The following is a 23,578-nucleotide window of genomic DNA, read 5'->3' on the forward strand; positions in this document are numbered from 1 at the left end:
CTTCCCGGAGGCTGCTGTGCTCAGCCAATTCGGAGGCATGGCGAGCCACACGGTGGGAGGTGGGTAGAGCCGGGGCCCTCCAAGGCTGGGCGCCACGTTGCTTTTCTCTTCTGAAATAGGAAGACAATGCTTCTGGCTATTGTATAAACCAGCCGAAGACTGCTTTCATTCGCACATCAGCCAAGGCGTGAGCAGAATTAAAGCGCCTTCTAATTCTACCCCTGGCAACGTGCGCGTCACGGACAAATGTTTAGTTTTAACGCCTGGCTGCGTTCGCCTTGGGAAAACACACTTCTAAGAATGGCCAAGTACCTCAGCAGTCGCGGTGAACTGCACAAGATCAAAACCACCACGCCAACCCAGCGCTGGCCACCGTCCCCGCTGAACCCCGCCAACACCCCTAAGGACCCACCCATGTTTTCTGCTAATCATTTTTTTTTTCTAAACAGCTCTGCACAGCCTTTCCTCATTCCGTTCCCGCTCTCCCCACCCACTCTGCATTCGATCCGAGGTTTCTAGTCCCCAGCTGGACATCACAGCACCAACTCCCACTCAGGAGCCGGGCAGAGCCCGAGCCGCAGCGCAGTGGGCAGCTCCCCGCGCTCTCCGCCAGGCCCTCGGCCAGCCAGCCGCCACTCGGCCGCGAGTGATTGACAGGCGGGAGCAGCTATGGGCCGTGGAGGTGGGACGATGCGTCACTTCCTGGTCTTTTGAGGGAGCCGGGATATATAAGGGCGGTGCTCACGCAGCGCTCTCGCTTACACAGTATGGCCGGCGACATTAGCTAGCGCTCGCTCTACTCTCTCTAACGGGAAAGCAGCGGAATACAAGAGACTGAACTGTATCTGCCTCTATTTCCAAAAGACTCACGTTCAACTTTCGCTCACACAAAGCCGGGAAAATTTTATTAGTCCTTTTTTTAAAAAAGTTAATATAAAATTATAGCAAAAAAAAAAAAGGAACCTGAACTTTAGTAACACAGCTGGAACAATCCGCAGCGGCGGCGGCAGCGGCGGGAGAAGAGGTTTAATTTAGTTGATTTTCTGTGGTTGTTGGTTGTTCGCTAGTCTCACGGTGATGGAAGCTGCACATTTTTTCGAAGGGACCGAGAAGCTGCTGGAGGTTTGGTTCTCCCGGCAGCAGCCCGACGCAAACCAAGGATCTGGGGATCTTCGCACTATCCCAAGGTGGGTCCCCGGGGCGCTCGCTGACATCCGGGCCTGGGGGCTGTCGCCGCCGCCGAGGCACCAGCCACGGGTGGGGCCCGAGTTCCCTCAGCTTTCAGGTGGGGGCAAGTCTGCGGCCGGGGGTCGCTTCGGCGGCCTTGGAAGGTGCGCGGTTTGGGGGAGAGCGGCCATGTCCACGCGGGCCGGAGCCGGCTTCTCCCGCCGTGGTTGCCGCGCCTGGCATTGCCCTGGGGGAGGGGAGGAGGCCGGCGCGGCCGCGTGCTCAGGTAACGTCCCGCGCTGGGCGGCGGGCGGTGCGGCCCGGGGTGGTTTTGCGGCCCGCGCCTCCCGACATTCCCCTCCGTAGTAGTTGGCGGCAGGGGCCCCAGGTGGGGGTCGGGGGCGCCTGCGCGGGTTGCCTCCGGCAGGTGTGGCTCGGCGGGCTTAGTCAGGCGCTAATTCGGGCGTGCCCGCTTCGGGGAATGGAGGGCGGGAGCGGCGCTTGTTCTTGCCTCGGGCGCGGATAGGAGGGGCCCTCCCGGCCTTGTCTGAGGGGCTGGCGAACAGGCCTCCCACCCGCGGCGGCCGCGGGCAGCATGTGGCGTTCGGGCGGCGGGGATTGGGCGGGAGCAGTTATGTCGCAGTGGCGGGGCCCCACCGCTGCCCTAACATGCTCTGCGCCAGAGCCTTTTCGGGGCGGCTGAGCAGACGGCGCAGTCCCCGGGGCCGCCCTCGACACGGCCGCTGAGGCCGCCGGGGGCTGCTCCCCAATCTTTTGACCTTGGGTTGTGTAACCTGCTACGGAGCCGGCGGAGCGGGGCGGGAGAGGTGCGGGTGGAGGGAGGCCCGCCTGCCCCAGGACATAATGCCTCTAATGCCTTAAGCTTGAGCAAAGGAATCTGGGGCCCACTCCCACTGCGGGCCGTCACGCGAGAGATACTTGGGCTGACCGCGCCGAAGAGGCGTTTTAGTTGGTATTGCTGTGGAAATCCATGCTTATATAAAAGCCCAGAGATCCCGTGGATGCTTAGGCCTTGTTCCTGGCGGCGGTCGCACCGGTGGCCACCAATGGCCTTCCTAGGCCCTGCCACCGGATCCCTGGCTCCTCTGCGCACAAGTGCGGCTAGGGTGGCGGTGCAGCGGAGTAACCGGCGTGGCCAGCTTCATTGAGAGGCGGCGACCAATGGGCTCCTGGGCCGGACTCAGAGCCTGGCCCCAGGGTGTGGACCAATGGGCGTTTTAGGAGTGTTAGCTGTTCTTGGAGCTGTCCCTTGACAAAAAGCAACTGGAAAAGGGAATCCAGGCAGACACGTGCTACCGAGACTTTAAGGCACGACGGGAAACCCGGTTTCTAGCAGTATATCTTGAACGATTCCGTTGTAGAAAAAAATACTAGTGATAGCTAAAATGTCACACGTCTCATTTTTTTCAAGCTTCGTGTGACACTTAAAATGTCTATAGCGCTTACTACGTGCCAGGCTCAGGTGAGATTATAGGAAGCGGACTTTGGTCATGGAGAAGCTTAGTATTTCCTTCATTTCACAGATGAGAAAGATGGTATTTGTGATAGATGTTTGGTAAAACGATTGTGATCAGGATAATTAACCTAGAAAATCTTGGCAAGAACCTAGAAAATCTTGGGTAAGAACAGTTCTAGAAAACGAATAACAGAAGTTGTCACTTTGGCTTTTTAAATGTTTGAGCCCTTAAATAATAGTAAGTACATGTTCTTAATAAAGGGAAGAAGATTTTGTTCTCCCCAAGTTCTTGGCGGTTTGGCTGTTTAGAGCCTCCTGAGTCAAAGTGGAGAGAGGAGGAAGAGGCTTTTTACAAAGCAGCCTGCTTTCTTTAAATGTTTAAGAACCCTTTTTACTTTGTACTTCAATCAGCCCAAATTGTTTTACTGCTCCAGTGTGGCTCTTAAAATCATGGCCAAAGTTAAACTTTGAAGGACAAAATATTCCCTTGTGTAGATGATTTAGTGCCATCCATTTTGTGGACATGTAACATTCATTGAACAACTATTGGTAGTATACTGCCACATTGTAACTGTTGTAGATAAAGCAAGTTAAGCAAGAACTGAAAAATCTGTTGATTTAACTAAGGTCCCGTGATAACCTTCGTTGGAACATTTTTCAGTGACCACTCAAGTGGTTAGGTTATTTACCAGGATGTTAAAAAAAAGCCTGAAATAGTAGGTGTTCCTTGAATCACCTAAAATCAACAGCCTAGCAAAGAGAGTATCATGGACGGAGTCCGGTCGGTGGGGACATGGGGCCAGCCCCAGAGACCCCAGGGAAGGATAATCGGTCATCTAGAAGAATAAAGCGTGACATGTTTTACTCAAATGACGTGATTAAGTGCATAGCCTCTGGAATAACAAGATTTGAATTCAAACAGCATTTAATAGCTGTGTGAGCTGTTTCCTCATCTGTAAAATGGAGACAATAATGGTACATAGCTCATGGAAGTTGTGAAGAATAAATAAGTTAATATTTTATATGTAGTACTTAAAGTGTTATCTTTAACACTTTAAAGACAGGATCCCTCTATAGCCCAGGCTGGAGTGCAGTGGCAGGATCATGGCTCACTGCAGCCTTGACCTCCTGGGCTCTATTAAGATGTGAATAAACTAAAAGTAGGTTAAAAGATGAACAGACGGAATTAAAATAAACAAATCTGTTTATAAAGCATAATAAACATAGGGACATAAAAACGATTAAGAGAGTGAAAGGCTTAAATGTCCAAAGAGAGCATTAGTATTGATGCTAAAGACAAGGATAACAAGATAAGGATATGAGGGAGAAAAAAATCCTGGAAAAATAGCTTTCCAAAACTAATGCAAGAAGAAATAGAGAACCTAAAACAGTCCTAGAACACCTAAATAACTTGAATCAGTCAATCATCTAGGCCCAGATGATTTCACTGGAGTGTTCTGTATAATTCAAGGGAGAAAATATCCAACTTTTTTCACGCATCCTTCTGGGAAACAACATACTTCCCCTGGTTTTCTCATCCCAAAGTCTGAAATATTTTTTTCTCCTACACGATATTTACCTTTCATATTTAGATCTGCAATCCATCTGGAATTGATTTTGTGTGTGGTGTGAGAGAATACACTTTAAAGAAACTTGGCTCATCAAAGCTTTAATGCCAAGTTAAGCTGGAATCTTTTCTGAATGTACACCTTTTTACTAAACACTGCTTCCCTCTTGTAGACCATTTAAGATATTTTATCTTAAGTGAACAAATTATGTAATACTGAGCAATTTAACAAAGAAAAATCTTTTATGATATAGCTTGGGTTAAACAATACTGTTGGAGAAAAGCAGCAGTCCAGGTATATCCAGATGAATGAAGGACAATTAAGGGAGAGGCAGTTTCTTAGGGGTAACCTGCAGTTTTCTCTGATTTTTCAGATTTTAGGGATGTTGAATAAAAATCGGTGACCATTTAAAAAATGGTTTAGTTGTTCGATCAAAGTGCTGTAACAAACAAAAACTTTTTATAAGACATGGCAGCTTTAGGGAGGGTGAGAGTAGTAAGGAGGAAATCTGTTAGAAAATAGAAAATTTTGCTGAGAAAAGAGTGATTTTTCAGGACTGGAAATTATATTACTGTGCTTTACTCAGATTTTATAAACTAAAACATAATTTTTAGTAACGGATTGGGGCAGTTGCAAAGATAGTCATACCTCAGCTTAACTTTCCCCAAACTCATGACTTATTTGACTACATCATTATGCAGTATTATTGCAATATCAGTAATTTACATTGAAGGAATTTACAACCCATTGCCAAAAAACCTTTTAGTGTAATGTTTCAGAGTAGAAATACTTCCTACTAAAGAATAAAGCTTCTCGTTACATTCCTCCCAGCAGTTTCAAAAAGGTTTCATGGCTGGGCTTGGTGGCTCATGTCTAATCCCAGCACTCTGAGAGACCAAGGAGTTTGAGAACCCAGTCTGGGCAACATAGTGAAATCCTGACTCTACAAAAAAAATTGAAAAATTATCTGTGCGTGCTGGTCCATCCTGGTGCGTGTCTGCATCTCAGCCACTCAGGAGACTGAGGTGGGAGGATTTTTTTGAGCCATTGGGGGATCGAGGCTGCAGCGAAATGAGATTGCACCAGTGCGCTCCATCTGGTGACAGAGCGAAACCCTCTCAACAACAATGAAAATATTTCAACTGTTGTTTACAAACCATGTATCTTTAAGAAGCACATGTTGAAAGTAGCAGAAAACTGAGAGGAGTATCCCGATTTGGGATAAAAATTTGAGATAGAGAAACAATAATGTGATGATAATAGGTTCATATCTTTGAACAAAAGGGAGGAGGCTTATTTCTCAGGGTATCTGAATTCACTGCCACAAGAAGGCATCCTCAGAATCTAACTTCTGGTCAGTCTAGCTTTACTCAAGAATGATCTGGTTTTAGGATGCCTTTTACCTAAAGACTGCTTACTACCTGGGGTAGAGGCACCCTGATGAATGTACTGTAATGAAAGCCTCTAAAACAGACCTAAAAATATGAGGTAAGAGCAGAATTGAGAAGCTGCAGTGACTTTGGATAAATTACATGAACTCTGAAACCAGCTGGTTTTACATTAGGCAGTAATGAGTAATCTAATGACCTGGAAGCTTTTCAAATAAAAATTTGCAGGCATCATCCTCAGAAAGTGTCTGACCTAACTGGGTATGGGAATAGCATCTATGTATTCAGTTTTCAGGTGATTAGAGCATAACCCTGCACTAATGGGATCCTTCTGTATTTAAGTTCTTGGTCTTTTTTTTTTTTTTGGACAGTCTCAGTCACCCAGGTTGGAGTGCAGTGGTGCCATCTCAGCTCACTGCAACCTCTGCCTCCCAGGTTCAAGTGATTCTGCTGCCTCAGCCTCCCTAATAGTGGGTACTACAGGTATGCGCCACCATGCCTGGCTAATTTTTGTATTTTTAGTAAAAGACAGGGTTTCGCCATGTTGGCTAGGCTGGTCTTGAACTCCTGACTTCAAGTGATTGAGCCATCGCCCCTGGTCCCTTTGTCCATTTTTTAATCACTTTTTGTTGAGTTGTGTGTAGGTGTGTCTTTTACTTTGGATATTGACCCCTTATGAGGTGACTTGCAAGTATTTTATTCTGTAGGTTGTCTTTTCACTCTTGATGTATAGAAATGTTTACATTTTAGGTTTTCAAGTTCCATTTGTCTGTTTTTGATTTTATTGTATGTCATATCCAAGAAATCATTGCCAAATGTAATGCCCTGAAGCATTTACCCTATGTATTCTTCTAGGAGTTTTATTCGCTGTTAATGTTTAGGTCGTTGATCCATTTTGAGTTAATTTTTGTTCATGATGTAAGGTAAAAGTCCAACTTAATTTTGTTTGCACGTGGACATCCATTTTTTCCCAGCACTATTTGTGGAAGAGATGTTTTTCCCTGTTATGTAGGCTTGGGACTCTTGTTCAAGATACTTGAGCTCAGTTATTTACTTCTTTTTTTGAGACACGCTTGTCTTGCTCTGTCTTCCACGCTGAAGTGCAGTCGTGTGATTTTTGGTGCACTGTAGCCTCTGCCTCCTGGGTTCAAGTGATTCTCCTGCCTCAGCCTCCCGAGTAGCTGGGACTACAGGCCTGCGCCACCACACCTGGCTAATTTTTGGTATTTTTACTAGAGGCGGGTTTCGCTATGTTGGTCAGGCTGGTCTTGAACTCCTGACCTCAAGTGATCCGCCTGCCTCAGGCTCCCAAAATGCATTTAATCAGGTGACATAGAGAAGTCTTGTTATAATATAATTATCTTGTCTCTGTAGACATTTCTAAATTCTATTTTTATTAGACCTCAGCCTCTAAGAAAATGTTTTAAATATAAAATGTGGCATGCCACTAAAGTGTTGTTTTTCAGACATACAATTTGTGTGCTGTTATTAATATAGAACATCTGTTTTTCTTTGGGATCATTTATCATGATCTCTGATTATATTTAATATTTTAGTATCTAGTCTTTAAGTGAAATTAGGGTATCTCAACCTCAGCATTCTTGACATTTTGATTCAGATAATTCACTGTTGTCAATGACTATCCTGTTAATTATACCGTGTGTAGCAGTGTCCCTGTCCTCTATCCACTGCATGCTGGCAACACCACCACCACCCCAGTTGTGATAAAAAATGTCTCCAAATGTTGCCACATGTCTTCTGGGTGGCAAAATTACTACAAGTTCAGAACCACTGAGTTAGATCAAAGAGGTGGCATTTAAGATGAGAAAAAGGAATTCAAATCGGGAAATACTCAATCTACATATTTCTTTGTGTTTTATAAGCACCTAAGAATTGTGTGCTTCGGGCCAGGCATGGTGGTGCATGCCTGTAATCCCAAATCCCAGCACTTTGGGAGGCCGAGGCAGGTGGATTGCTTGAGGTCAGGAGTTCGAGACCAGCCTGGCCAGCATGGTGAAACACCTTCTCTACTAAAAATACAAAAAAAAAATTAGCCTGACATGGTGGCAGATGCCTGTAATCCCAACTACTCGGGAGGCTGGGGCAGGAGACTTGCTTGAACCTGGGAGGCGGAGTTTGCAGTGAGCTGATAGCATACCACTGCACTCCAGCCTAGGTGACAGAACAAGACTGCATCTCAAAAAAAAAAAAAAATTGTGTGCTTGAATAGCTTTATAATAATTTCTAATGACTAGATCAGTATTATGTGATCTGTAATGTGAACAAATCCCAAAATCATCTTGCTATCTTGCTTCTCTTGATTCTGCTTTATATCCGTCAATTTGATTTATTGACTCTTTAAATAGCAAGGATTGCCAAATAGATCAGTTTTATAAATAGTTTATAATAGACTAGTGTTTCAAAGTCTCAGTGTGTAGTGTATTTGGGAGTGAAGCAGAGACAAGACCACTATCACTACTGAGCCTGATAAAACATTCTAGCTTAATACTATCTTTTTTATTTTTGACACACAGTCTCACTCTGTCGCCCAGGCTGGTGTGCAGTGGCACAATCTTGGCTCACTGCAACCTGATTTTAAAAATGGCTCTGTTGAGTGTATAAAGCACTTTGTCTTTTCCATCATTAATTTGATCAGAAAGCAGACCACTGAAAACCTTTCCTCCAAAACAAGAGTCAGCAAACTTTCTGTAAAGGACTAGAGAGTAAATTTTAAATTTTGCAAGGCAGATAGTCTGTTGCAATTACTCAGCTCTGCCCTTATAGGGAGAAAATAACCATAGTCAATGTATAAATGAATGGGTGTGGCTAGATTCCAGTAGAGCTTTATTTACAAAAGCAGGCCATTTTTTCCCACAGAAATGTGATAGAAATAATTTGTGCTGAAATTTTCAGCTGTTGCAGAGTTTTTCACCTCTTTTATGTACATGTATAGCATTGTATTGACTTCTTTTTTCTTTCATCTATTTTGCCCTCTGATTTATTTTTCTTGAGCTTAGCAGCTCTGGTAAATGCCTTTATCATCACTAGGTTGATAGACAGTTTAACTGTTTGTCCTAGGTTGCTTAAAGTAATTGCTTTCTTTTGATACTATGATTGAAAAATTCTGATTACTGGAGCATTACTATTAGTTGAGGAAAGGTTTGAATGGAGAATTTTATTAACTGATGATGAGTGAGTATAAGAGCATCTTGAAGCCAATGGGTTGGCACGTGCCTATAATCCTAGCACTTTGGGAAGCTGAGATGGGAGGATCTCATTAGCCCAGGAGTTTGAGACCAACCTGGGCAACATAGGGAGACCTCATCTCTACAAAACAATTAAAAATATATTAGTAAGGTGTAGTGATACATGCCCTGTGGTCCCAGCTACTTGGGAGGCTGAGGTGGGAGGATCTCTTTGAGCATGGGAGGCCAAGGCTGCAGTGAGCTGTGATTGTGCCATTGTTCTCCAGCCTGGGTGACAGTGAGACTGGCTCAGAAAACAAAAGGTTATTTCTCTGCCATTACAGAAGAAGCATGCTACGCTGTCTTCTCTTATTAAAATGCAATTAATAAACCCTGGACAGAATGCATTGTTGAGCAGCTATCCAAGGACTCTGAGAAGTAAATTTTAGCAGGTGAAATGGAGAAGAAAGCCAGAACTTTAAATTCCACTGAACCAGCAGTGAATTTCCTGTTTTTTTTCCCCTGTGGTATCTCCTTGCTGATTTCTCCTTGGCTTGCCAGAAACCCAGAACTGAAAAGTAGGGGCAGGCAAAAATAGTTCCAAGAAAGGCTCTCTAGTTCTCCTCTGCAAAGAAAGAATGAGAGGCCCCTTTGAATCAGAGTGGAAGAAATCTCTTTTTTGCTTTTGTTTTGTTCTATTCTGCCCCAATCCCCTTGTAGGCCTTTAGCAGCTGTGGCAGTTAGGCAGATGTCTAAAACAACGAGAGAAGGGAATCATTTTTTGTTTGTTTGTTGTTTGTTTTTGAGACAGAGTCTTGCTCTGTAGCTGGGGCTGGAGTGCAGTGACACGATCTCGGCTCACTGCAAGCTCCGCCTTCCGGGTTCATGCCATTCTCCCGCTTCAGCCTCCCGAGTAGCTGGGACTACAGGTGCCTGCCACCACGCCCAGCTAATTTTTTTTTTTTGTATTTTTAGTAGAGACGGGGTTTCACCTTGTTAGCCAGGATGGTCTTGATCTCCTGACCTCGTGATCCTCCTGCCTCCCAGAGTGCTGGGATTACAGGTGTGAGCCACTGCGCCCGGCCAAAGCCCTGTTTTTATAGATAGTGGATGAAGAAGAGTCCTTCCCCTACCCCCTATGTGAGTCAGGCATTGTCAGAGAGATTATGGAAGGTTGAAGAAAGTAGTAAACCTATAAAGTTTTATATGAACACTCCTTAGCCATTTTGCATGGATCTGACCCTAAACAGCACATCAGAGGCTTTGAAAACTAGAATACACAATAGACTGCCTCTCCAGGGCCAGCCTGGCCATTGGGTGGCAAATAAGTGGGGCAGATGCAAATAGCATAGCAAAGGAGTTCATAACAAACCTGACGTTGGAACCATAACACAACCTACAAACATTGAGTAAAAACTTGAAGCCTAAACCAAACCAGATTGTCTGCTGAAAGTTTTTAAAAATCAAGACCTAGAATGATGTAACATGTCAAAATATCCAGGACGCCATCCTAAATTAGTCAACATACTCAAAACCAGGAAAATCTTAACATCTCAGAGGAAAAGACAGCAGACACCAACCTCAAGGTGACATGGACCAAGACTTTAAAGTATCTGTGCTACAAGTTGTAAGGGTGAATACTTTCTGTTTTAAGAGAGGGTCTTGCTCTGTTACCCTGGCTGGAGTGTAGCGGTGTGATCATGATTCACTGCACCCTCCATCTCCTGGGCTCAAGCAAACTTCCCACATCAGCCTACCGAGTAGCTGCGACTACAGACCTGCACTACCACTCCCAGCTGCCTTTTTTCTTTTTAAGAGACTGGCTATTGCTGTGTTGCCCAGGCTGGTCTTGAACTTCTGGCCTCGTGATCCTTCCTTCTTGGCCTCTCTGAACCACAGTGCCTGGCCACAACAGCCTTTAAAAAAAGAGAAAACAAAAATAAGAAAGGAAAAGACTGTTATACTGTTTAGTTCAGCCATGGAACGTGTTTAAAAGTCTTAATAGAAATGGTGAATATAACTGAGAAAGGGAGGGTGGGATTTGTTAGTGCGTCCAGTGGGTAAAAAGGAGTATGTGCAAGAATAAGTTATAGTGGGAAGTCAGTAGGTGATGACTTAAGCAGGTAGCATTATTGATGGACCTGAATTAGATAAGCTCTTAAAAAATCTGAAATTGTAATGCTTCTAATACTTAAATCATAGTGGGTATTTTTATTTACCTTCATATTCAGGAATGGGAGTCTTAATAGTAGATAATTTTTGCAAGGATTTTGTAAATTTATCTTAGTCAAGCGAAGCAGGATTTCATTCCCACGAGTAGTTTGTTAATTTTTTTGAGATGGAGGTTCACTTTTGTCGCCCAGGCTGGAATGCAGTGGTGCGATCTCGGCTCACTGCAATCTCCATCTCCCGCGTTCAGTCTCCTGCCTCAGCCTCCAGAGTAGCTGGGATTACAGACGCCCACCACTACGCCCAGCTAATTTTTTGTATTTTTAGTAGAGATGGGGTTTCACCATGTTGGCCAGGCTGGTCTCAAACTCCTGACCTCAGGTGATCCATGTGTCTCGGCTGCCCAAAGTGGTGGGATTACAGGCATGAGCCACTGTGCCTGGCCAAGTTTTTGTTGTTGTTGTTGTTTTGTTTGTTTTTGAGACGGAGTCTCCCTCTGTTGCCCAGGCTGGTATGCAGTGGCAAGATCTCAGCTCACTGCAACCTCCACCTTCAGGGTTCAAGTGATTCTTCTGTCTCAGCCTCCCGAGTAGCTGGGATTACAGGCGTGTGCCACCACACAAGCCAGGGGTAATTTCAAGGGTTGTCACAGTATATGTCCCACATATGTATTCTTTCCATATATGAACAAATTGTTAGCACCCTTATTAAAGAACCTTAAAACTTTTTAGTAGCTCTTTTTAAAAAGTTGCTTAGTCATGTTATAGTCAAATACAGGAACTCAGCTCTGTAATCATTAGCAAGCCTTTCACATTAAAGATTTTTGGATGGGTATTGGTACGCAGATGGGTCAGTAACAGTTTCTTGTAGCAAAATGGTGAGACAGGCACAAAATTCTACCAGGCATGTTTGGTGTTGTGTTTGCTTTTTAATACAAACGAATAAAAACATTTTGCTGTTGGATTTCGCTCAAAAGGTCTTATCTGGTTAACAAAAGATTTGCCGGCTGGGCACGGTGGCTCATGCCTGTAATCCCAGCACTTTGGGAGGCCGAGGCAGGCGGATCACCTGAGGTCAGTAGTACGAGACCAGCCTGGCCAACACGGTGAAACCCTGTCGCCACTAAAAATACAAAAATTAGCCAGGCGTGGTGGCACATGCCTGTAATCCCAGCTGCTTGGGAGGTGGAGGTTGCAGTGAGCAGAGATCATGCCACTGGACTCCAGCCTGGGTGACAGAGCAAGACTCAGTCTCAAAAACAAACAAAAAAAAAGATTTGCCATTTTTGTGAGTGTAGAGCAATGGCCTGTCAGATATCATAGGGCTTAAAAATTTTTCTTCTTTTTTTAAAGACTAGGGTATTGCTCTATCGCCCAGCCTGGTCTCAAACTCCTGAGCTTAAGCCATCCCAATCCCAAAGTGCTAGGATTACAGGCAATTCTCCTGCCTCAGCCTCCTGAGTAGCTGAGATTATAAGCACCTGCCACCACGCCCGGCTAATGTTTGTATTTTTAGTAGAAACAGGGTTTCACCATGTTGGTCAGGCTGGTCTCAAACTCCTGACCTCAAGTGATCCACCCGCCTTGGCCTCCCAAAGTGCTGGGATTACAGGCGTGAACCACCACGCCTGGCCTAAAAAATATTTCTGGCAAACAGCTGGGCATGGTGGCACATGCCTGTGGTTCTAGCTACCTGAGAGACTAAGGCAAGAGAATTGCTTGAGCCTGGGAGGTCAAGGCCGAAGTGAGCTGTGATTGTACCACTGCACTCCAACCTGGGCGACAGAGTGAGACCCTGTCTCAAAAAATAATAATAATATCTGTCATGTTAAGCTGTTCCATGGAATTACATTGTCTTTTTATAATGGGCACACTAATGAAAGAATGAACACTTTCCTAATTCTATTCTCAGGCAAATTAAGACTAGTTTCTTCATGTCCATATGACCTTCATTGCTATGGTTGCTTGTACTGCACATTTCCTGTTAAATGGGCTTTCTCATTGCATTTGGAGAGCTGCGTAGTATTCCCAAAATCTTCTAGGTATGCTTGTAATTGGCAGTCATTCCAGTTTTTTGTGAGTGCTATAAGAGTAACATCACTCACTCTGTCCCGACAGACAGGCTTTTAAATTTCTATGCCAATTAGATTGGTAAAATTATGCTCTTCATTTTTTTAAGTGTTTCTTAAGGTTAAAAATCTGCACATTTTACAGACAAAGTATCCCATTGAATTTCTATAATCATTGATTAGTTAAATGGTTTACCTTGGTTTATGGACCTTGAACATTTTTTTGCCTATTTTTCTTTAAGTAATTTGTAAATACATAGTATAATGACCAATTTTTGTTTCATATATAGCATAATATACCTATCATTTATCTGGGTATGTCAATATAGATTATTTTGAAAGAAACTAAAAGTTGGTGTACAATATTAATTAAAAATGTGGTCTTCATGAGAAAAAGTGTGAGCTTTGTAATTTTTATGAGTAGGTGGGTACTATTGTGGATTAATCATAACTTTTTTGTTAAATGATAGATCTGAGTGGGACATACTTTTGAAGGATGTGCAATGTTCAATCATAAGTGTGACAAAAACTGACAAGCAGGAAGCTTATGTACTCAGGTAAGTCCTGTAAAACAAGTGTTAGGTAGCTAATTTCAGTCCTAATCATAATGTGAAACAGTTAAGTTCCTCTCAGTTGTAGTTGTGGGGGTTTTTTTGTTTTGTTTTGTTTTTTTTGAGACGGAGTTTCACTCAGTCACCCAGGCTGGAGTGCAATGGCGCGATCTCAGCTCACTGCAACCTCCGCCTCCTTGGTTCAAGCAATTCTCCGGCCTAAGCCTCCTGAGTAGCTGGGATTACAGGCACCTTCCATCATGCCCGGCTAATTTTTGTATTTTTAGTAGAGACGGGGTTTCACCATGTTGGCCAGGCTGGTCTTGAACTCCTGACCTCAGGTGATCCATCCGCCTCGGCCTCCCAAAGTGCTGGGATTATACATGTGAGCCACTGCGCCCAGCCTTTTTTTTTACATTATTCTTAAAAATATGGCATAAAAGGAAACATTTAGTGTAATGTGGATGTTTCTAGGACATAGGTTTTGAAGCCTCACCGGACAGTTCAAGGTGGTTGCCATCTTTTCCTCCCAATTGGTAAAGAAGGACCTCTTAATCAGAAGTTCAGGCAAAGGGAAAGTTAGCTTCTCTATACAAATACAGTTGTCTAATTGGTATATAAAAGCTCATCACCTTTTTTGTAGTTGCAGAGTTAATTTATTCAATAAATACTTTGAATGCTTATAGTATATATTGTGATGGGCCTTGCAGGGGGATACTGGACTAAACAGCCCCCCCCCCTTTTTTTTTTTTCTGAGGCGGAGTCTCAGTCTGTCCAGGCTGGAGTGCATTGGCGCAATGTCGTCTCAGTGCAACCTCTGCCGCCCACGTTCAAGCGATTTTCTTGCCTCAGCATCCCAAGTAGCTGGTATTACAGGCGCCTGCCACTGTGCCCAGCTAATTTTTGTATTTTTAGTAGAGACAGGGTTTCATCATCTTGGCCAGGCTGGTCTTGAACTCCTGACGTGGTGATCCACCTCGGCCTCCTAAAGTGCTGGGATTACAGGTGTGAGCCACCGTGCCTGGCCTCTCTCTTTTTTTTTAAACTAAGTTTATATTACAAATATACGAATGTTTATCAAAATGCTTACCATGTGCCAAGCCCTGGGGATGTTTTGTATACTAGAAAAAGAAAAGAATAATGTGTTACTTGCTTCCTTGAGATCCTAATATTTAAAAGTACTAGCCAAAATTGTAAATGATAATTAAATTGGTTGATTGCACCCTCAGTAGTACATTAGTATTGTTATAATATTGTGACTTTTTTCAACTGCAGTGAGAGTAGCATGTTTGTCTCCAAGAGACGTTTCATTTTGAAGACATGTGGTACCACCCTCTTGCTGAAAGCACTGGTTCCCCTGTTGAAGCTTGCTAGGGATTACAGTGGGTTTGACTCAATTCAAGTAAGTAAGCAAACATTTAAATATTTTTTCAGGCATAAATGTTAGCGTTCTTATCCTGTAATATGCGAAGTAAATAAATTTATATACTTACTGCCTTTGTTACAATGCATGCAAACACGTGGTAAGGTGTTCATACCTTAGGAAGAGATCTGATTCTCAAGAAAGCAGAAAATATGAAGGAAGCAGAGAATGAGTTAGGATGAAATTCAAATGGGAGAAAGAAATGAAGAAGCCAGACACTTCCAGTAGTTAATTTCTTAACATGGCTACTTATAATAATAGAGAAATGGTAAGAAAAGAAGGAAAAGCAAGAAAAATGTCATTACTGAAATTGTCCAGTCTTTATAATGAAGAGTTAGGATGAAGAGCAACAGTCAGTATTGAGTTAAATTCTTATACTTTTCAACAACTAAGGTGTTTTTACCTAGGGTATAATTTTCTGATTAGCAGTTGTTACATTTTATTTATTTATTTATTTTTTATTTTTTTGAGATGGAGTTTCACTCTTGTTTCCCAGGCTGGAATGCAATAGCACGATCTCAGCTCACTGCAATCTGCACCTCCCAGGTTCAAGTGATTCTCCTGCCTCAGCCTCCCAAGTAGCTGGGATCACAGGTGCCCACCACCACGCCTGGCTAATTTTTTTTGTATTTTTAGTAGAGACGGTGTTTCACCATGTTGGCCAGGCTGGTCTCTTAACTCCTGACCTCAGGTGATCCACCCGCCTCAGTCTCCTAAAGTGCTGGGATTGCAGGCGTGAGCCACTGCACCTGGCCTGAATTTTAATCTTTAACTTCATAAGGAAAGGATGGATTGTCATTAGTACTCAGTACAGTTTTTGTTGTTATGAATTGATCCTTGTAAGAAATCTAAAGCAATGTGTGCTTAACCGATGCTTAAAACTAATATGTTATTCCCCCCAAATTTTTGCTTATATGACTATTAATAAGCTCAGTTTAGAAACTATTGTTCTAGAAAGGAATATACTTGGTGTTAATAGTTGTTATGACCCATCATCACTAGACTGGGCTTTTTAAAAAAAAGAGAAGGAGAGAGAGAGAGAGAGATGGGGCCTCAGTATGTTGCCCAGGCTGGACTCCTGGGCCAAGTGATCCTCCTGCCTCCTAATAGCGAGACTACAGGCATATGCTACCATGCCAAGCTAAAATATTTGAGTTTTGATTTTGCTGAGTTTTGATATGTGGAGAATAGTTGATTAGCTTCGAAAAGTGATAGAATTCTACATCTAAAAGTCATCTTTTTTTTTCTTTCTTTTCTTTTTTAATAAAGAGCTTCTTTTATTCTCGTAAGAATTTCATGAAGCCTTCTCACCAAGGGTACCCACACCGGAATTTCCAGGAAGAAATAGAGTTTCTTAATGCAATTTTCCCAAGTAAGTTTAAATAAAATATAAACCTGTTGTCTTCTTAAAGATAGAAAGTGCAACCTCAGAGATCTTTCTATATGAGAGCATACTTATGCATATATAGCATTCCACACACACTAATACTTGCTTTTCTTGTGGGTTTTTTGGTTTGTTTTAGACAGGGGTCTCATTCTGTCACCCATGCTGGTGCAGTGGTGTGATCACAGCTCACTGCAGCCTCAACATCCCAGGCTTATGTGATCCTCCCACCTTAGCCTCCCTAGTAGCTGGGGCTACAGATGTTTGCCACCCCACCTGGCTAATTTTTTTTTAGTTTTTAGTAAAGACAAGGTTTTGCCATATTGCCCAGGCCGGTCTTGAACGCCTGGGCTCAAGGGATCCACCTGCCTTGGCCTCCCAAAGTGCTAGGATTACAAGTGTGAGTTACTGCACCTGGTCCATATTTACTTTGACTTAGATGTTTTGGGAGTACAGTAGTGATCTTTATATAGCCTGTAATTCAAAATATGCAGAATTTATAAAGAGCATTAAAATATCAGATAAAATATTTTTAGTTAAGATTAATAGATAGCTTATTGCAAATTATGTATACACATGTAAAAATAATTGTGTATCATAAATCAGTGCTGTTTAAATGATGGAATTTTAAAATGTAGAATTGATCACCTGCCACCTCTGATTTTTCATATAGCATAGAAAGAAGAGTTCATCTTCATCTGGCCAGTCACTCTACTTTGTGTCTCACTCAGTGGTTCTTTTTGCGTTTTTGTTTGTTTGAGACAAGTTTCACTTTGTCTCCCAGGCTGGAGAGCCGTGGCATCATTATAGTTCACTGCATTGTCAAACTCTTTGAGTTCAAGCACCCAGCTAATTTTTATTTTATTTTTAGTAGAGATGGAATCTCGCTGTGTTGCCCAGGCTGGTCTTGAGCTCCTGCCCTCTAGCAGTCCTCCAGCCTCAGTGGTTCTTAACATATAGATCATAATGTCCTTTGACAATATGAAGAAGGATATGATTCCCTTCAGAAAAATGCCTAGTGCTCTGCTCCAGCATTTTATATAATAATTGACCTGGCTTTTTAAAATTGCACAGTGTAAATTAGTGATTCTTGAATGAAATTCGTAAGGGTTTCTTTCATCCATTTACTAAGCTTTTATTTATAGAGGTCAGGGAACTAAAGGTTATCTGATAACATCCTTACTTCCTAGATAAGGCTGAAAACCTAAGATAATTTAGTAACTTTGCACAAAGTCGCTCATAAGCATGAAAATTGAACTTAGCACATCTACTAATATGAAACCAAACCAGGCTAATCAGAGTGTTGGGTATTTACTGCAAATACCCGCCAAGTCAGTGGATCCTGCTTATCTGGGAATTCACCTACTATTTCCATTCCTTTCACTGATGACATTTCTTTTTTCTTGAGATGGCGTCTTACTCTGTCACCCAGGCTGGAGTGGAGTGGCGTGATCTTGGCTCACTGCAACCTCCGCCTCCTGGGTTCAAGCAGTTCTCCTGCCTCAGCCTCCCAAGTAGCTGGGATTATAGGCATGTGCCAACACGCCCAGCTACTTTTTGTATTTTTAGTAGCGATGGGGTTTCATCATGTTGGCCAGGCTCGAACTCTTGACCTCAAGTGATTTGCCCACCTCTGCCTCCCCCCCAAAAGGGGTGGGATTATAGGCATGAGCTACTATGCCCAGTCCACTGATGGATGACATTTCTAATAAGTGGCAAATAGTATCATTCTGCTTATTGTGGAAGGGTAGTAACAAACCATCCTATTAAATGGATGTGTTATATTTATTTTGCGTTCTCTTCCCTCAACAGATGGAGCAGCATATTGTATGGGACGTATGAATTCTGACTGTTGGTATGTTTAATGCAATTTTGTGGATTTTTGTTGTCCTATGTAAGATTTAAACTGCCAATTGTCATTTTTAGGAACTATTTTTAATTTTTATTTAGGTACTTATATACTCTGGATTTCCCAGAGAGTCGGGTAATCAGTCAGCCAGATCAAACCTTGGAAATTCTGATGAGTGAGCTTGACCCAGCAGTTATGGACCAGTTCTACATGAAAGATGGTGTTACTGCAAAGGATGTCACTCGTGTAAGCATTTTTAGTAATAATTGTTGCTGGACTCTTCTGCGTGGGGACTAAATTTTATTTTTCATTCTGTAACTTTTAAGTTCAGGGTAACAAGTGCAAGTTTGTTACGTAGGTAAACTTGTGTCATGGGGGTTTGTCGTACACAGTATTTCCTCACCCAAGTGTTAAGCCTAGTACCCATTAGTTATTTTTCCTGGTCCTCTCCCTCCTCCCACCCTGGGACTAAATTTTGGACTCATTTGAAGTTTATTTGTCAAACCCTTGTTAAACTCAGTCTTCCCCCCCCAGGAGAGTGGAATTCGTGACCTGATACCAGGTTCTGTCATTGATGCCACAATGTTCAATCCTTGTGGGTATTCGATGAATGGAATGAAATCGGATGTGAGTAGTTATATATTGCTTCAATAATTATTTAAGTGTGTAATAGTCTTTCCATTCTTAACACTGTGAACTTTTTCTCTCAGGGAACTTATTGGACTATTCACATCACTCCAGAACCAGAATTTTCTTATGTTAGCTTTGAAACAAACTTAAGTCAGACCTCCTATGATGACCTGATCAGGAAAGTTGTAGAAGTCTTCAAGCCAGGAAAATTTGTGACCACCTTGTTTGTTAATCAGGTAATTTAATATTTTATTATTAATCAGGTTATTTGATTTTTAAAATCTTAAAGGAAATGAGACAGTGAGGCCTAAGATGTATTCTGAGATAGCACATATACCAGCCACTCAGATATCCAGAAATAATATTGTTTGAGGTTACTGGTAGCTGAGAAGCTTTGTTTCATTAGACCTGTGTCAGTCCTTATTTTCTGTCTAGCCAAACTGATGGGTTCCTCCTGTCTTGCTATTGACAGGCCTCTGGTGGGAGGAACCATAAGATGCCCTGGTCCCTCCAGCACATAAGAAGGCAGCTAAAATAACTCAGATGTCTTAGTTTCATTAAGATAAAAGTCTGTCACTTAACTGTTTTGGTTGAAAATACTTCTCTGGATTGCAAACACTAACAGTTATTTAATTTTTTCCCCCAGAGTTCTAAATGTCGCACAGTGCTTGCTTCACCCCAGAAGATTGAAGGTTTTAAGCGTCTTGATTGCCAGAGTGCTATGTTCAATGATTACAATTTTGTTTTTACCAGTTTTGCTAAGAAGCAGCAACAACAGCAGAGTTGATTAAGAAAAATGAAGAAAAAACGCAAAAAGAGAACACATGTAGAAGGTGGTGGATGCTTTCTAGATGTCGATGCTGGGGGCAGTGCTTTCCATAACCACCACTGTGTAGTTGCAGAAAGCCCTAGATGTAATGATAGTGTAATCATTTTGAATTGTATGCATTATTATATCAAGGAGTTAGATATCTTGCATGAATGCTCTCTTCTGTGTTTAGGTATTCTCTGCCACTCTTGCTGTGAAATTGAAGTGCATGTAGAAAAAACCTTTTACTATATGAAACTTTACAACACTTGTGAAAGCAACTCAATTTGGTTTATGCACAGTGTAATATTTCTCCAAGTATCATCCAAAATTCCCCACAGACAAGGCTTTCGTCCTCATTAGGTGTTGGCCTCAGCCTAACCCTCTAGGACTGTTCTATTAAATTGCTGCCAGAATTTTACATCCAGTTACCTCCACTTTCTAGAACATATTCTTTACTAATGTTATTGAAACCAATTTCTACTTCATACTGATGTTTTTGGAAATAGCAATTAAAGTTTTTCTTCCATGAGTTGAGTCCTTAAGAAAATGATTCCAGTTACTCATTTTGCATATTTGCTATTTTAACATTATTGGACGCTGCATTTATAGTCCTTTGATTTCTTCCCTCTTCCTGGTGTCTCCCCCAAGACCCCAAATAAAGCAATACACTGTTAACACTGTGGGTTTATATACTAATTCTATACCCCAGATGGGGAATGGGGGAGATGGTCCCTGGGCTTAATATTCTTTAAAGGGCATGGGAATTTAGCCTCTCTTTTATTGTAATGTGCTCTTTTGGAAAATAGTTGGTTAGCAGGGAAGACCCAGAGTTGTAGATTGAGATTAGGGTGTACTGGCTGAACTGTGGAAAACATACAATTCTGTGTTCCTCAGTAAATGAGATTAGCGTCTAATGAGTAGCACCCCTTTACTAACTTAGTAGTAGTATAAAATCATTTTTATTTAGTTAATTACCAGAGAGATTTAGCATAATTTTGTTCTGGATTCAGTAAATCAAGTCAGCTTGGATCATTCACCTTAACTTTTCCTTTAGCAGCCATTTCCACTAGTTTCCATTAAGTAGTGTTCTATAAACATTGATCCAAAGCAGAATCAATGTCTTTTCCATCTTGTGACTTAAAGTTCTGTGACTGTGATGCATGTGAGTGTTCTGACTTCATCTGTTCCTCTTAACTACGGTGTTTCCCTCACCATGGCATTCATAGGATGAGATGAATGACTGCCCAGAATGAGAATTTGTCCAGATTATTCAGATAAACATCATAAAGCAGAATACATGAATAAATAAGTAGAATATGAATAAATAGAATAATAAAATTCCAAAATACTCAATGGGAAATGACTAGTAATACAGGCTTTCAAGAGTTGGTACCTTTTAGCTATATTTGCAGATACTCTGGGATTTTAAGGAACTGAGAAAACAGCAAAGTTGACTAAATTTTATATTTCTTGTCCTCTAAATATTTTGATAATTTCTGGATTGATGCAGTGATGTTTTTGTTCCTTCCGTATTTATAAATGAAACACCTTTTTTTAGTGTTTCTAAACCTAAAATCTACTTGGTTTGAAATCAAGTGGTTGGAACACTGTTTGACTTTTATTTGAAGCATGTTGTTGATTGAAAATTTCATTGAGGAAGTTTTCAATCAGTGTGATCAGTTTGATTCTGTAATGAGCACAGCACCTAATATTTTGAGGAGCTCTGTTTTGAGGACCAATGCTTAAGGTGGACTTTGTTCGTAAACAATATACCAATAGATTGTTGACTTGAGGTCTGGTTTGGTTTTGTTTTTGTTTTGTCTTGTTTTTTTTTTCCAATAGAATTAAGAATTCTAATGTTGAAAAACTGCACAAATTTTTATGGGACAAAGCCTAGAAAAGAGAAATGTAGTTTGAATCATAATCTAAATCATGGTATGATAGAAGAGGGAAAGTTTTGGTGCCATAATTTCTCCTTTCACTGGTGTTGGACTTAAATCAGTTGAAATGTATTTCTGTACCACAATTTACGCTTCAATAAAAGTTTAATTGTCTAGTGACATTCAGAAACTTTTCTGTTGCCCTGTTTTTTAAAGTAGCCTACTTGACCAAATACTATATATCTGAAGTTTAAAATCAATACAACAATGTGTATTTATGAGTTTGGAGTTAGACAGAAGTTTAAAAGTGTTAGATCCCAACTTTTATTATAGACTAGACTCTTAAAACATTGGTTGAGGATGATCAGACTCAAATAAGTTTCCTTATTTCATTCATGGTTATTTCTATTAAGTAGAAAAAAATTTATAACCTTGATCATTTTCTTTATTTTTTTTAACTTAGGATCTTGTTCTGTTGTCTAGGCTGGAGTGCCGTGGCTGTTAACAGGTGTGATCATAGCATACTGCTTCCTTGAACTCCTAGGCTCAAGCAGTCTTGCTGCAGCTTCCCAAGTAGGTGGGAATGCAGGGTTCTGCCATCACACTTGGCTTTGTCATTTTCTTTATTTGGCAACATTTTAGTTCCACAGTCAAATATGTAATAAGCTGAAAAATCTTATGAAAATGTATATTCTGATCTTTCTCAGAATATGCTTCCGTTAGAAAATATTTCCTCAATTTTCATTAAAAACAGATGGTGTTCCTAGAAAAGCAAAATATTACATATCTGTGCAATATGTAATTCACAAGATTCATTTGCCAAAAACAGGTGAGTGAATTTGGGGGTTCATTAGTAAGCAGTCACCAAGTTTCTGTCACAGACACATAACTGGAAATGTGATATTATTTTATTCTCCTGGATGGACAATTGTGATGGATTTTTTGGGTTCCGGGCTTCAGGCTTTGCAATCTCATCTTCTTTGCCCTTCCTCTTGTCATAATGGAAGAGGTGCTGCTAATTTGGGTTCCATCCTTTCCTGCTTTCAGAGACTGTCCTGTGATTTCCTAAAACATTTCCATTAGTTTGAATTTTCTGATTTTCTTCCCTTAGGGCCCTCCACAGGCCTCTGTGCTAGTGCCTTGAATGATGGCAAGTGTCCAAAAAAAATTTTTTTTCTTTTTAAGACTTTGTTCTGTCACCCAGGCTGGAGTGCAATGGCGTGATCTCGGCTCACTGCAACCTCCACCTCCCAGGTTCAAGTGATTCTCATGCCTCAGTCACCCAAGTAACTGGGACTACAGGGATGCGCCACCACACCCGGCTAATTTTTGTATTTTTAGTAGAGTCAAAGTTTCACCATGTTGGCCAGGCTGGTCTTGAACTCCTGTCCTTAAGCAATACGCCCACCTTTGCCTCCCAGCGTGTTGGAATTACAGGCATGAGCCACTGCACCTGGTCAAGTGTCCAAATTCTTACTCCAAAACTGAACTTTGGGCTGGGCACCATGGCTCACACCTGTAATATCAAAAGTTTGGGAGTCTGAGGTGGGAGGATTGCTTGAGCCTAGGAGTTTGAGGCCAGTCTGAGCAACATAGTGAGACCCTGTCTCTACAATAAATAAAAGGAAGTTGAGGCCGTAATGAGCTGTGATTGCACCACTGTACTCTAGCCCGAGCAAAAGTGAAACCCTGTCTCAAAAACAAAAATCGTGACTTGTGCAATAGCCACAGTTTTCCTGGATTCTCAATAGAACCCTGTGGTGACATTTGAAACACAAAGCTAGAGGTATGTGACTTCAAGATGGTAAGAAAACCATCAAACAGACTTGTCAAGGGATGTCTGATAAATTGTTGGATATCTGGCCTAGGGGCCCAGACAACAGATTTTAGATTTGTAAACATCTTAATATGGAGGGTTTTGTGTGTGTGTGTGTGTGTATGTTTGAGACGGAGTCTCGCTGTGTCACCAGGCTGGAGTGCAGTGGCGCCATCTTGGCTCACTGTAACCTCTACCTCCTGGGTTCAAGT

The 23,578-nt window shown here is 41.9% G+C and overlaps 1 protein-coding gene across 1 annotated transcript; it reads left to right on the plus strand.

Annotated features, from left to right (window-relative positions):
* The first annotated feature begins 695 nt into the window (after positions 1 to 695).
* On the plus strand, positions 696 to 21,740 carry AMD1 (adenosylmethionine decarboxylase 1). Its single transcript, XM_004044530.4, has 9 exons — positions 696 to 1,187; positions 13,493 to 13,579; positions 14,849 to 14,975; positions 16,266 to 16,368; positions 18,193 to 18,235; positions 18,331 to 18,475; positions 18,764 to 18,856; positions 18,940 to 19,095; positions 19,506 to 21,740. The coding sequence occupies exons 1-9, from the start codon at positions 1,078 to 1,080 to the stop codon at positions 19,644 to 19,646; spliced, it is 1,005 nt and encodes a 334-aa protein (XP_004044578.1). The 5' UTR covers positions 696 to 1,077; the 3' UTR covers positions 19,647 to 21,740.
* Positions 21,741 to 23,578: the final 1,838 nt, after the last annotated feature.

The sequence above is a fragment of the Gorilla gorilla genome, chromosome 5, assembly GCF_029281585.2.
Source record: "Gorilla gorilla gorilla isolate KB3781 chromosome 5, NHGRI_mGorGor1-v2.1_pri, whole genome shotgun sequence".
NCBI classification, from domain to species: domain Eukaryota; kingdom Metazoa; phylum Chordata; class Mammalia; order Primates; family Hominidae; genus Gorilla; species Gorilla gorilla.